The 16202-nt window shown below is 41.7% G+C and overlaps 1 protein-coding gene across 1 annotated transcript in view; it reads left to right on the top strand.

Moving 5' to 3' along the window:
- LOC124612764 (kynurenine 3-monooxygenase-like) overlaps window positions 1-14519 on the top strand; it is a 171728-nt gene extending 157209 nt beyond the window's left edge. Inside the window, exon 11 of the mRNA XM_047141158.1 lies at window positions 14220-14519. Coding sequence (XP_046997114.1) covers window positions 14220-14348 — 129 coding nt within the window. The 3' untranslated portion in view covers window positions 14349-14519. The remainder of the gene's footprint in view (window positions 1-14219) is intronic.
- The last annotated feature ends 1683 nt before the right edge of the window (window positions 14520-16202 follow it).

The following is a 16202-nucleotide window of genomic DNA, read 5'->3' on the forward strand; positions in this document are numbered from 1 at the left end:
TTGCGAATGAATCATGCAAAGGGTTAATTTTCTCCTGTAAGATGGAGAAACTTCTAAAGCCCTCCTAGGATCAAGAGCACGTTTCAGGCTTCTCACTTGAGTCCCTAGGAAGAGCTGCACTTCTGCTGAAAGAATGCACGTTACTATGAAATATTCACCAGTAAATTCACTCGATAAGAAAGAAGGATGGATTTTGTATACAAAGAAGCTGCCGCAATATTTTAGCAGTAGTGACCTAAGCATCAGAATGCGAAATACTGTAATAAGCGAATGAAATGAGATGACTAATGATAAGTTTTGACCTAGTATTGAAGCAGATTATTTAGCTTTCTGTCTGAATTTTTCTGCGTCGATTGCATATTATTTTTGTTTATTAGAGTTTTGTACGCTGAAAATATTTTTTATTTTTCTGTTAATTACATGCTCCAGTGAGGGGGAAGACCGGCAGTGACCATGTTGCCAGCCTTTGAATAAAAAACCAGAAAATGCATGACATTACACTGATAGTACTGAAACCGATGAAGTGGCGCTTGATGAGGCGTTGGTATGCGTGTATTCCTGAATTCTGTGAGGATGATAGTATTGTGGGCTCCTGGAAACGTTTATTGCGGAAGAAATTGAAAGAGATAAGGTAGTTTGATGGAAGTTCTATGGAACAGGATGTGGGGTGGGTATCGGTAACGGTCACGAGACGGGATGTAAAGAACGTCCCGTGAACAACGTAACTTTTGAGTGCATAATAACATACAAATTTATTGACAAAAATAGCCTTCACCCCGCGGCTTCGCCCGCGTAAATTTTCGGCATATATATTACACACATCTTTTCCTTTCTCCTCTCTATGTACACCTCTTCTTCTCCTGTCCCTCCGCGCGGGAAATGTGGAGTGTTTATTTATTCCAGTCTGTAACTGTTAATGAAATAATGTGAATTATCTTTGCGATGCCATATCGAGAAAACGTCATTGCCATGTACTCGAGACCGCAGTTTCTACACGCGTCTGCGTCCTCCTATCAAGTGACGCCAATTTTGCACGTCTCAATGGCAACGCTTCAGCATTGCTGGAGCTATGTCGATGGCCAATGGACTTGTATGTTGTATCTTGTACCTGGCAGTACTGTACTGTGTACAACGTGGAACCATGTGGCATGAACGACATTGCCATTGGTTTGTCGAAACAAATTAACGAAGTTTATCCGTTTGTTATTACCTTGGACGTAATACTGCTGTCGCTGCGGCGTACAATGGATCCGAATAAGCAGCGTTCAAAGCGTCGCTGTCTCGCGACGCCAGGTGAGTCGAATATGTGAACGTCTCTGTGGAAACGTCTCAGTGTTGTAGCCACTCTGTTGCAGTTTCTGTGGAAACGCCTGAACGTTGTTGGTGCTACGTACACGGATATCGTTTTGATTTTGTAGTCGATATCGCTGCACATTTGAAAACTTTCCGAAGCGGTTTCCGACATTGAGGCCATTCCTTAGTGTTGTATCTACTACTGAGGTGTGGTTTCCACTTAATACGTGTGCCACGTTTCTGTCCATCTCCTTCACCCCCGTCTCTTTGTCCATCACACCCTCCGCCGTCTTTCTGTCTATGTCCTCCTCACCTCTATCTGTCCATCTCTCCTGTCTCTGCCCATATTACCCTCTCGCGCTCCATAGCCATATCATCCTCAGCCCTCCCCCCTCCCGCCCCCCTCTGTCTGTCTCCTCCTTCCCATATGTGTAGTGATTATTTATTCCAATCTGCAATTGTAAATGAAATAATGTGAACTGTCCTTGCAGTGCCATATCGAGAAAACGGAGCTATGTTGACGGCTATCGTTTTTATATTTTTTCCAACAGCACTTTGTAGCTGAGAGCTGCCCGAAGAATTCCCAACTGTGAGGACTTTCCTTGGTTAGTTACGCGTTCCATAGATCATTTGAGCGATTATTTTATCGAAATGATGTTGAACGAGTCAGTTTACGGGATATGTTTACATGATTATTGTTAACATTAATGAACACATTTTTAGTGTTGCTCATGCAACTTGACTTAATTTTCTTTTTTTTTTTTTTGCTGGCTACCAGTCTTTAAGCAGAAATTCGTTAACTGCATGGAAGGAGTTGTCCAGGACAAATGATTTCAAATTACATTAAAAAATTGTTTCACAGCCTGCCAGACATTTTACGTTATTGGGCAAATGATCAAAAATTTTTATTTTTGCGTATTGAGCTCCTCTCTGAGACACAGACAGCTTTTACAGTGGGTAACAAAGGCCAGTGTCACTCTAGTGTTGTAAGTATGTATGTGGTGTCACCGCCAGACACCACACTTGCTAGGTGGTAGCTTTAAATCGGCCGCGGTCCATTAGTACATGTCGGACCCGCGTGTCGCCACTGTTAGTGATCGCAGACCGAGCGCCACCACACAGCAGGTCTCGAGAGACTTACTAGCACTCGCCCCAGTTGTACGGACGACTTCGCTAGCGATGCACACTGACGAAGCCTCGCTCATTTGCAGAGCAGATAGTTAGAATAGCCTTCAGCTAAGTCAATGGCTACGACCTAGCAAGGCGCCATTAGTAACATTGCATGTATCTACAGAGTCTCACTTGTATCGTCAAGAGCGATGTACAACAATGATGGATTAAAGTTAAGTATTCCAGCAGCTACGTACTTTTCTTTATAGCATTCATTACGTATCCTGTTTCAGACCTATCTCTAGCCTGCGTGGGTTAACGCGTGCATATCGGCTTCCTCACTCAGGTAGTGTTCGTAGTGTTGGCTAACTGCTAACACTACAATGTACATCACTGTTCTTCTCACATTGTGATTTGTTATTTATGACTAATTTCATTTGCGAAATATGTATTCTGACGGCGCAGGTAAAATGCCTAGCTCCTTGAAGAGGTACGTACGTGACATCCATTCGTGAACGCCACATATTATACTTACTACTCGTTTTTGTGCAATCAGTACTTTCTCTCTTGTCTTATATCGACCGTTGTGGCGACATTTCACCACGGTATATATATCCAGGTCCAATTAATAAGTCTGCCAGGTATCTGTCCATCTCCCCCTCCACTGTCTCTCTGTCTAAGCCCTCCTCCCTACCTCTCCGTGTCCATCTCCGCAGACCTTCTGGACGTCCACGCAGCACAGACGCCTGCCAGGATCGTCATACTGTAAAAGCAGCGGTGGCATATCATACAGCTACCACAGCATAGATAAAATGGCTTGTGAGCCCAGACGTGACGACACGAACAGTTGCGAACAGGTTATTTTAGCAGTCATAGTATGAGCACGCACACTTCTAAGCCGTCTTCCACTTACGCCACAGCATCGATGTGCAGGGCTCGACTGGTGTCGTCAGATCACTTGGAAGGTGGAATGGCGCGCCGTGGTCTTCAGTGATGAAAGCTGACTCGTAGAGTTCATTCGTCCATGGCACACTGGCCCACCCAACGCGTTGTCGTCTGGAGTGCAATAAGCTACAATTGTCGTTCACTTTTGGTGTCTCTAGAGGGGACACTAGTCAGTGCTAGGAACGCCCAGAATACTGTAAACCCGTTCTGGATACATTGTTCCAACAGGATAATGCTCGGCCACAGACTGCACGTGAAACTCAGCGTGCATCAACTTGGCTGGACAGCACGATCTCCGGACTTGTCTCCATTAGAGTACGTGTGGGATATGATGGGACGAGAAGTGACCCGTGCAACTCGTCAGCCAACAACTCTTACAGATTTACGTTAACAGTTCGAGCAGTCGTGGCATAACGTATCCCAGAACAGTATTCGCCATTTGTAGGATTGACTGGATACCAGAGTCAGCGCCCGCATTGCCACCCGTGGAGTTTACAGCACGTATTAATTTATGTGTGTCAGCAAGGGTCGACGTCTGGTACCTCAGAACCGCTTGTGCTATAGATCTGTAAATGTAATCTTTTCCTATACGCCATATGCTCTGTTGTAACAATAAATCTTGAGACAAGTAAATATGTGGAAAACGACGCATAGTACGAACAAAAAACCTTCTAAATGAGAAGTTAATATCAGCAAATGGGAAATCTGTGCTACAACTGGCCACCTTCCAGTCACGCCTCCTGCGTTAACTTTATTTCTCAAATGGAAACACCCTATTTTCATTGCATATTCGGATTCTACACAAAAATAAGGTACAGTTTACTCAAATCTTTGCTTTCCATTCATGGTAGATGGCGCTGTAATCGACAGGTATCAAGTGTGACTGTTTCTGAAATTAAGAATCGACGCATTTGATCCAACATTTCATTTATGAGGTAAATGTAAACCTTTGTGTTCTAACGGTTGGTATTTATGTTCTAACTTTAATTTAGTGTTGCAAATTTAATTGTACAATATGGTTAGCCGTTTCAGTGCCTGGTTAGAAACTACTTTTAGCGTGGCCCACGAACCACGATGTGGATGTAATAGTTTTCTTTTCCCAGTGGGACGCTTGACATCGGTGAGTCCTCTTGCCTCTCACAATTGGGGTGCTTGATTTCTGTGAGTCCCTTTGCCTCTCATTATTGAGATGCTTGATTTCGGTGAGTATCCTTGGCAGATACTCCTGTCACTATCGCTTCATGGACATTTTACCTTATTCCAAAGGTTGTGGATTGCATTCCGTCGGTCGTCATTTAGTGGTCATCGCAAAACTTACGATGGTTGGATGGAACCACAAAACGAAATCAGTCACCCTGATGGCAGGGTTCGAGGGCGGCCACGGCACTCGCCACATCAACGTCTTAGAAAACAGTAAACTACGTTACCGCACAAGGATCTTATTTGCCATAAATGTGTATGTCTAGCTGTATTACGAATATTTGTTCTGTGCTATCACATTTACAACACTCAAGTAACGTTTGAACATCAGTGTCAACTGTTAAAACACAACGGTTTTTATTTATATCGTAGATAACTACAGAATAAAATGTGTCGGTTCTTAACTGCAAGAATGACCACTTCATATTTGTTGGTTACTGCGTCATCTGCCACGAATTTGAAACAACGTTTGAGTAAACCGTACGTATTTTTTGGCGTCGAATCCTAATATGTAATAAAAATTGGGGGTTCCCATTTGAAAAAGACAAAGGTGACGCCGGTCACGAAAGAGGGCTAGATAGGAGGTGGCAGCGGTAGCACAGACTTTTTTTTCTTTTTCTTTCTTTTTTTTCATTACGCTTCGTCGTTTACGAGATATTGCGTTATCTGAAGTTAAAACAAATACTTCTTTCTGATGAAAAATAGACATAAGGCAGAAAATATGACACATCGACACATGTCTTTTATCTTGAAGGACCTGTAACATATGCGGGTTTTTGTGTACACACAAACACACACACACACACACACACACACACACACACACACACTCAATTGATAAATTTCGATGTGTGCTCCTTTCACCGTCCGAAGGATACCCAGGCATGTGTTGATCAACATTTCATGAGGGATGGATGTTACGACGTCAGTAATTCTCCGCCGTAATGCAGTGATGTCGTTCGCTGGTGTTTGATAAACCTGGTCCTTGACATAACGCCAAAGGAAGAACTTCAGTGGTTCTATGTCGGGTGATCCCTGAGGCCAGTTGATGGGACCACTACACCCGATCCATCTTCCTGAAAATGTTGTAACCAAATAGGCACGAAGATCTAACCTCCATTGAGGTGACGCATCATCTTGTTGAAAGTATTACTTTTGAATGCATTATGGGAACAGCAGTGATCAATAAAATTGTAAATAATTACTATTAAAAACAGTCTTGATCACAATTTTTTTTTATAAGGTGACCGGTTTCGACCACTGCTGTGGTCATCTTCAGACCTACAAGATGTATACAAAGCATTAATTAGAGGGCTACATGCATTAATGAAAATACATAGAGTTATACGGCTATAAAACGTTGAATTACCATTGAGTGGAAACCCCTTTCTGTTGGAGAATCACAACTGGAGAAACCAGTGCACGTCTTACTTTATATAATGGAGGCTCCACCCACTTCTGACTGCATGATGTCATTATTAACCAATGAGTTATAAGTCGAATTACAATTTAAAATTTCTTAGTTAAAAGAACATTGTCAAGAATTAGAAATAAATAGACATTAAACTTTGCTTATTTAACAGCTATTGTCAATTAAAAAGCGTTAAAAATATTTAAAAATGTAGGAAAATGAACTTCAGTTTGGCAGTACATGGGTTGCCCTCTCGTGGCCTGTCAGTGAACCATTTGAAACCACTGGTTGCTATGGTGAAGTTAGACGCCGTTACAAAGATGAAGGAGCAAGCTTTTTCCACTGAAGTTGTTGTAGAGTCGATAGTTGAACTAGTGGTTGCCATGGTGAGGACAAACGCCAATGCAAAGATGTGGCAGCAGGCTTCTTTCCAATGAAGTTGTGGCGTCAGACGATGTATTATTGAGCAGCAACTTGTCTTTATTGAAACGAAAAGAGTAAGCTACAATAATCTGTAGCTGATATATATAACTCATGCTGCACAAATACGCTATGAAGTAGTTGACTGTATATATAAAATATTATGTATGAAGTTAGTATGTAGATTACCAGTGCCATTTTTTTATAAGGCATTGCTATTCTTCAAGTTACATACCAGTCATATAAGCAAATAAAATTGAAAGAATTTAAAATTATAAAATTATTAAATTATGAGCCATTGTCAATAATAAAATAAAACGATGTGAATTAGCAGTCTAAAAGCATAAAAGCAATAATTCTAAAACAGGTAGTCAATCATAAAATAATGTTTGGTAAAATACAATTACAATGTAAAGATAAAATTATTTGCTAAAAGTCTTAATAATTAGGTCTGAAGATGACCACAGCAGTGGTCGAAACCGGTCACCTTATAAAATAAATTGTGATCAAGACTGTTTTTAATAGTAATTATTTATCTTGTTGAAAGGTTAAGTCTGAATCTGCACCACAACAAATAATTGCAACATATCAAGACAAGGAATGGCTGTATTTGTCATTTCACTGAAGAAAAGAGGTCCTATGATTTTAATGTGCATAAGGCAACACTATACGTTCTGCTTAGGGGTTTACTGTACTCTTTAATCTGCTGCTTTATTTGTGCGCTTTTTAAGTTTGCTACTGTATACCGTTTTATTTCAATGTTGCATTGTAGTTCTATACAGTTCATGAAGTTGTAATTAAGTAGTGTAAGGGATCCAGAAACACTAAAAATTGTTATAAATCAGAACAGTAGACGTGTTGTGTGCACAATCGAACAGAAACTAAGTGTTCTGCAAACACTTGAAAAACGTGAGTCAGTTACTAAATTAGCTTCTGAAATGTATGTTCAAGTGACACCCATTAAAGACTGGGAAAAGAACCGAAAAGATCTTGAAGCTTTTTCGTTGACTGTAGATTGTGAAAATGCCTTAGAAAACTAGAAAAGCATTGAAAAAAACCAAAACTTGAGCTCCTGGATGACGCCGTGAGTGTTTGGTTTCGTCAACAAAGACGTAAGGGGACTCCACTTTCGGGCCCCATTACAAAACAAAAGCTATTCAGTTGCACCAAAAAGGAGTGGGGGAGGGGGAAAGACGAATTCCAAGAATTCCCGGTAGAAAAACCTTCACGGCGTTAGGAAGGTTGTTATATCAGCTGCAAAACTTTCTGTTAAAGATGATGCAGATAGAGTTTATTAAAAAAGTAAACTCAGCAAATAAACTGATAACCGATCAATTATACATTGACAGGATTGAACTAAATAATGAAATGCTCCGTCAAAGAATGAGACATTCACAGGCACGAAACTAGCAAAGTATAGGCTGAGATTGCAACATGCTTCAACTCAAGTGGTGATTATAAACTGCCGTTATTTGTAATCGGATAATCTAAGAAACCAAGAGCATTCATAAATATACTAGACCGCCCTCAAATATTTGGGACAACAGGCAACCGCTACAGCTCTGGTCACTTTGTGGCCAAAGAAGCAACGCGTTGCAGCCGCGGAGTCAAGTTTTAAGAAACTGGACGAAAAAACCTTTTACATTTCTTTAAATAGGTTGTCAGTTTCTAGAATCTTCTGTTTTCCTTTTTCTTTATTAGAAATGATTTTTTAGTTAATTTTCATTCATTAAATTGCTTTGAGCTCTGTATATGATTTGTTTCATTGTCCCCTGATTAGCCGACCTTTTTAGAGTTCCGACCGTTGCCTCGTCCCAAAGCTGAAGGATAATCGAGGTTCTACTGTATTTTGAAAAGTTTTCGCATCGACAGTTGTTGTACCATTCAACCTGCGTAGTTGCTAGGTACGATGTTGTGATGTTTGCTTGCAGTGTGCTTGTGTGTTCCTTGAGTGCACTGAAACTTGCCAGTCACTCTGTATACGACAGTCCAAGTAGTAGGTCGTGAGTGGAATATGGGATTTACGAGTGCAGAAAAAGCCGACATGCTCATGGTGTATGGAAAGGTTAGGAAAACTGCCATTTGTTCTTGTACTATGTGTGCGGAAAGATATCCCAATGGACGTCAACCATCTCAGCAGTTATTTATCAAACTCTTGAACCAGTTACATGAAAGTGTTAGTGTAACACCTAGACAACATAACAGAAGGAAACAAGTGACGACAGAACAGGGGGAAATTAATGTTTTGGCTGCTGCTACAGTTGATTCACTCCCGCATAATCGCACGAGGAAGTGGCATGAGTCAGGCAAGTGCCCTATCCATTCTCCATCGACATACGTAGGTTCCATCGCTATCGCATTTCTCTCTATCAAGAGCTACATAGAAACGATTATGAGAATCGTGTTGACTTCTGTACATGAGTATTAAGACAGGATACTCCATGTGTACCATATATCTTGTTTAGTAGTGAAGCCACATATACCAGTCAGGGCCAGGAAAACCGCCGAAACATGCACTATTGGTCTCTTAACAATCCCCGTGGACTTCGTCAGTTGGAGCGTCGGCGTCCATGGAGTGTAAACGTGTGCTGTGGGATAGTCAACCATCAGCTCATAGCCCCGTTCTTCATAGACGGAACACTGAACGAGCACAAGTATCGCAGCCTCCTAACAGACCATCTTCCACGGAGGCTAGAAGACGGTTCCCTGCAGACTAGGAGGAACCTGTCCAGCCCATAGTCCACGAATTTCTACACCATGTCTTCATGAATTGCTTCTGTATCTGTATCTTGGTCGGCCCGTTCCCCAGATTAGGCGCCTGTAGACTTTTTTCTGCGAGGAAAGCTGAAGGACGCTGTCTACAAGGACATACCAATTATATCCGATGATATGCAACGACGTATTACTGCAGCCTGCTCGGGCATCTCCGAAGAAATGCGTGTGCAACATTCATTCCATACCAAATTCGGAACATGTGTCCTGCTGCCGGTGGTAATTTTGAACACAACCTGTGATGATCAATATCCACATAACAAGTATATGCTCTTCTGCTGTTCTTTAGTGTGTGCTACCATACTTATTGTAATAGTGTCGGTGTGGGAACTTTTCAAAATACGTTATCTAGAATCCTGCAACCAACTTCAATGACATTCTGATCCATCCTACTTTTAGTTTGTTAATGTCAATAGGTATTGTTCCGTTTAAAAAATATATGTTTGCACAAAAAATGTACTTTCTAAGGTTCATTGGCTAACTATATATATAATCTGTTCACTGTGCAGAAAAAGCCGACGTGCTCATGGTGTATGGAAAGTTTAGGAAAAATGCCGTTTGCCCTTGTACTATATATATATATATATATATATATATATATATATATATATATATATGATTCAGCTGGGTTATATGCAGCCTGCAACACCGTCTAAAAACCGCACACGAGACTTTCACATTCTCTACCTCGCTATGCGCAAACTATTTGTCCTAAAGAAAAAATGAACTAGACCTTCTGTAAGAAATTAATGCAGTTAAATTTCTTATCGGGATACATTTTCGCTGGAGGCCTTAGTTTTCGAATTATTCAAGAAAATCTTACCAAGTTGACCTTCCAACGCGTTTTTCTTGAGTAACTCGAAAACCGTGGCCTCCAGCGAAAACCTATTCCAGTATAAAATTAAACTACATTAAATTTCCTGTAAAGTAGGCCCTATCCATTTTTTCTCTAGGACTAATAGTCTATGTGAAGAGAACTAGTGAACATCGTAAATCTCGCGTGACATGGATGCGCAATAGCTTAGATAGTTTTTGAATGCCAATGTGAGGTAGTTTCCCAAATTGACGAACCACAATTGTCGTTTATCAAATTGTTCGTCTTAATTTCCTCTACACTGCTACAGAACTTTGTAAACAATGGAGGTGTCTGAACAATACAGAAAATAAATAGCAATGTACGTTAAATGCGTTCGATCTCGGAAACCATTCGGAATAGGGCATATGCCCATAAGATTTCTTTTATTCAGAATGACTAATACTATCATCCCTCAAAGCATGTACCTTTCCTTCTGACTCTCGCTGTATATATGAAGCAATTTATATATTACTGCCACGTCACCTGAAATTACCCACCCAGGAAACATCTCATGTAACACGTAGGTTGTTGCAATCGACGTGCGACGGGTTGCACCATGTTATGTTCGCCGTCCATTCTTAATACGTTTCCAGCCCCATCTCCGAATAAGTATAGCCCATTTACTCTTTCAGCTCAAATGCCACACCACACTCGTTGAGGATGTAATGGCTTCTCCATGATTAATCAAGGGTTTTACGTGTCCCATAACCTGCAATTTTCCCTGTTCACTAAGCCTCTCAAAAGAAAGTGCACCGTATGAATGAACATTACTTACTTTGTGAAATTGTTGTCCACTCTTTCTTTCGCAAGCACCCAGTGTTCTGTGCTTTTCGTGCTCGCATAGCGTCAGTTCTTGTGACACTTGGATTTTATAGACGCAAAGGTGCCGATTGTCTTTCATAATTCATTGTATGCTGGTTCAGGGATTACACATTTGCTGTGAAAGTCAGCGAATAGTTTTCACGAAACTTACGGCAACATTATCACTCACGATGACGATGTTTCCGCAGACCGACTAACACGAAGGCTCTCTGTGGGTTTAATGTACAAAAAAAATGTATGTGAAATCTTATGGGACTAAGCTTACACACTACTTAACCTAAATTATCCTAAGGACAAACACACACACCCATGCCCGACGGAGGACTCGAACCTCCGGCGGGATCAGCCGCACAGTCCATGACTGCAGCGCCTCAGACCGCTCGGCTAATCCCGCGCTGCTTTAATGTACACAACTAAATCGAGTTTCTTCAATTAGCAGTCATTCTCATCATAGTCAACTTACTCAGACCATTACATTGGCCAAACATTCCACGGCGTTCGTGGACAATCTATGCACAGCAGTCACCATGTTTGTACTAATTTTTCAGTACAGTGACATGCTGTTCCGACACGAATCACTCCACTAGTCACAAAGAGAACAAGTCAAAATATGCAGTGTTCAGTCTTTTTTCAGTGGCGGCCTGTTATCATAAGTTAATGCTCTACAGCACACTGTAAAATTATGCCATTTCGTTTCGAATGCGAGCCGGAAACCGCACTAAGATTACACCATTTCTGTCCAAATGCATGCTGGTATGCAAATAAAATGGACGAAAAAATGTTCTGTAGCGCTCTCTCCGCGATAACTAGAAGCCAGTGTCGATTGCTGAAATGACGGTCGCCCGTAGTACGATCAACTCAGAGAGGTGACACAACTGTTTGTTTTCCGCTGTGCATGCGCTGATGTGACGTGATTCCTTCTGGCACCTTGAGTGGTACGTTGCTCACACCACCAGCTCACCATTTTTCTTCGAAACTGGATGTAGCATATTGTACAAGCGTAGAGTATGAGCACTTTTCGAAGACCGTTGTGATGGCACAGTGGGTGAGTGTTCTGAAGTATACATGGGTACTTTGCACACCTGGGTTCAGTTCCTGCTGATACCAACATTTTTTTCATTTCTTCCAAAGTTGAACCATTAATTATAAAATTCAAAAATAACATTTTAGTTTATATATGTAAAATTAATACATTTGATTTAGTTACGATTACTACCCATGGAAGTCAAAAGACTATAGGCTAGACAGTGGTGAAACAACCCAGTTTATGAGGAAACTTAGTATGAAAGTGGTTTTGTTAGATGATCTGTTAGAGAGACCCTTTTGCGGTAGATTTTTGGAGGAGAAGGTGAGATTTAAAAAGTTTGGTAGATGTACTTCAAATTTAAATCTAAAATCTAACAGAGGGGCGTGGGACTAGGCTTACTGATTTGGCTTACATAACACTGAAAATTTCGAAATACTTGCAAAAGATTTTGATCAGCTTCTCAATTTCCCGTAACCAATCCATAAGCTTGAATACTCAAACACTCATGAAAATCCAGGTGAAGCTTTATCCCCAACTACCAAAGAAATTGAAGAACGCTAGCATAGAAGACTATTACAGCAGAACTTTTGAAATGTCTCTACAAAAATCTAAAAATGAGATAAAATTTATTTCTGAGAAAATTTGGAAAACAGAAAATCTCCCACGAGAGTGGGAGGTAGCCTTGATACATTCACTAAAGAAGAAAGGTAATAAACAGGATATTAACAACGACAGAGTAATTTACTTTAAACCAGTTGCATGTAACGCTAAACAGGGTAAAAATATCACTGGCGAGTAATTTAAATGAATATCAAGGTGGCTTGAAGAAGGGCAGATCTTGTTCTGAACAAATATTTGATCTGAAGTCAATCGTTTGCCACAGATTACTGACTGCAAAAGGTCAGTATCATTCTTTTAAACCGCATTTGGTATATTGTCCAAGCCTAGAGTATGAGAGGTATTTAAAGCGCCATGGGTGAATGGTCTAAGTATAGACTGGTAATTTCCAAACATGGGTTCGACTCTCACAGATAACAATTTTTTCCATTTTACTCCTTATAATATTAAACTATTATTACAAAATTTTAATATATTAAAACAGATCAGTTTATGTACGTAATATTAACATACTTGGTTTAGTTACGATTTGTACCGCTGTGTCAAACTCTTATAAGCCACTACACTGCAGCACAGTAGTATAATTTCGCATGAGCTGCCACTGTCAGAGTTGCCGAATTGCTAGTACAGAAACTGTTGGAATTTTGAAAGTTTCGTTGTTTATGGGACACCTTCAGATAGGAAGAGCCTACGGTTGCAGCCATGCGGCGAAAGGATCGGTTGAAACCTTCATTTGGAATTGAAGAGGAGATATCGAGAATGGTTTCATGGTGTCTGAGGGGAAGGTGTGTAAAGATGTAACGAAAGTGGGATTTCGTGGCATAGGCGCAGCAAATAATTTCTGTGCTGTATTTTAAGAGGGCTATTCGGAAAGTAAAGTGCGATCGGGCGCGAAATGGAAACCACAGTGAAAATCCAATGAAGCTTTGTTCATATGTATTGAGCAGTATCTCTAATATGCCCGATGACCGCATCACGTCACTCTTTTCAGTTCTGAGCACACAGTGAGCACGTAAAGTTGCCTAGAAAATAGTGTCTCCCGCCAAGTATGTGGGCCTGGTGAGAAGTTTGGCTGTATGCCATCCAGCCGACATAACATAACTTTCATGCGTCTCCTTATTTATGACAATTCTTGGCCACACTGAGAGGCAATGAAGAAGCTCTTACAGCGTTTTTGATGGGAAGTGTTTGATTACCTTCAGTACAGTAGGTAATTCTCTTGAGTTTCATCTCTACTCACATGAACCGCTGGCTCTGAAGACAGAATTTTGTTACAGACAGTGAACTGCAGACCAGCGTAGTGAATCGTCGGAAAGCACGGTCGGCTGCTTTCTATGACGAGGGTATTGGAAAGTCGGAAAGTTTGTATAACGCTACTACAGATGTGTAAGTCGGAGCGGCGTCTTTCTAGAGAAGCAGCTGGAAGGTGTAGCTAATTGTTGGAAATAAAAAATTTTTGATTTTCACTGTGGTTTCCATTTCGCGACCAGTCGGACCTCACTTTCCGAATAGCCCTCTTATTAGAATGGCGGCGTCTCTTCTAAACGAGCTTCGTATCTAATGTCGTAGACTGTCCCATGACTGTGCCTTATTCGTTACGAATGAGGAATTAATCTTCCTCTTTTGCTCTCCTATTTTTTTAGATTATTAAAATATCGACCCTGTTTAGACCTAGTCTGTCGACAGCAGGCCGCTTGCAGAGAGGTGTTACAGTAACTTGTATTTGTGGTGTTCTTCCCCACCAGGTGATGCAGCGGGTGGCGACGGGCGCTACGGTGGTGGCGGTGGCGGCGGCGGCTGCGCTCGTGTGGGGCGGAGTCCGGCTGCTGCTGCAAGAGGTCGGACCCCTGCGCTGGCTGCCACAGCTCGCCTGAGCCACTTTACGGCGCCCTCCCCCTTAGACGCCATATCACACTTACTAACGTTGATCTCTAACACCCCTTTCTGCATTTATATTTTTATGTTTCTATGTAAATTAAAGGCAAAATATAATTACGTTCTTTCTGTTTTATGTCTACATTTCTGTATTTATAATTCACGAAAATAAATGTTAATGTTCTGCCATGTATGTTTGTTATTGTCGCACACATACACTGAGGTAACAAAAGTCATGGGATAACCATATGTAACATGTATAGATGGCGGTAGTATAGCGTAGACAAGGCATAAAAGGGCGGTGCATTGGCGGAGCTGTCCTTTGTACGCAAGGAATTCATGTCAGTAGGTGATTATAGTTGCACAACTGCAATTAACAGACTTTGAAGTTGGAACGATAGTGGAGCTAGACAAATGGGATATTCCATTTCGGAAAATCGTTAGGGGACTCAGTGTTCCAAGGTCCACTGTGTCCAGAGTGTGCTGAGGACAACAAATTTCAGGCGCTACCTCTCACCATGAACAACGGTAGTGGCCGAAGGCCTTCACTTAACGACCGAGAGCAGCGGCGTTTGCGTGGTGTTGTCAGTGCTAACAAACAAACAACACTGCGTGAAATCAATGTTGGACTTATGACGTACGTGTCCGTTAGGACACTGCGACGAAATATGGTGTCAATGGGCTATGGCAGCAAACAACCGACGCGAGTGCCTTTGCTAACAGTACGACATCGCCTGCACCGCCTCTTCTGTGCTCGTGATCACATCGATTGGACCCTAAACGATTGAAAGACCGTGGTCTGGTCAGATGAGTCCAAATTTCAGTTGGTAAGAGCTGATGGTAGGCCTCTAGTTTGGCGCAGACCCCACGTATCAATGGATCGAAATTGTGAGCAAGGCACTGTGCAAATTCCTGGTAGCTCCATAATAGTGTGGCTGTGTTCACATGGAATGGACTGGATCCTTTGGTCCAGCTGAATCGATCATTGACTGTAAACGGTTGTGTTCGGCTACTTGCAACCATTCATGGACTTCATGCTCCCAGACAACGATGGAATTTTATGGACGACAATGCGCCATGTCACTGAGTCACAGTCTTTCACGATTTTTTTGAAGAACATTATGGACACTGCGAGCGAGGTAGTTTGCCACCCAGTTCGCCCGACATGAATCCCTTCGAACATTTATGGTTCATAATCGAGCGCTCAGTTCGTGCACAAAATCCTGCACTGGAAACACTGTCGCAGTTATATACGACGATAAATGCAGCACGGCTTAGCGTTTCTGCATAGGACTTCCAACGACTTGTTAAGTCCCTGTTACGTCGAATTGCTGTACAGCGCCGGACAAAAGAAGGTCCGACACGATAATAGGAGGCATCCCGTGGCTATCACCTCGTTGTGTTTTCGAACCTTCTGTTCACAAACTACACTGTCTGGTTAAAAATATCCAGGCATCCCCAAACAATGCGGAATTGACAGCTAGATGTCACGAGAGGCGGGTGCGAAAGTATAAAAGGCTTGGGGTTTATTATGTTGTCAGTGGAGAAGCAATAACAGCAGAGCAACAGGAGAGCTCAGTGACTTCGAACGTGGACTAGTCTTCATTGGACATCACCTGCGTGACAAATCCATCAGGCACATTTCAACCCTTTTACACTACTGGCCATTAAAATTGCTACACCACGAAGATGACGTGCTACAGGCTTGAAATTTAACCGACAGGAAGAAGATGATGTGATATGCAGATGATTAGCTTTTCAGAGCATTCACACAAGGTTGGCGCCGGTGGCGACACGTACAACGTGCTGTCGTGAGGAAAGTTTCCAACCGATTTCTCGTACACAAACAGCAG

This window comes from Schistocerca americana, chromosome 4, assembly GCF_021461395.2.
Source record: "Schistocerca americana isolate TAMUIC-IGC-003095 chromosome 4, iqSchAmer2.1, whole genome shotgun sequence".
Taxonomy (NCBI): Eukaryota; Metazoa; Arthropoda; class Insecta; order Orthoptera; family Acrididae; genus Schistocerca; species Schistocerca americana.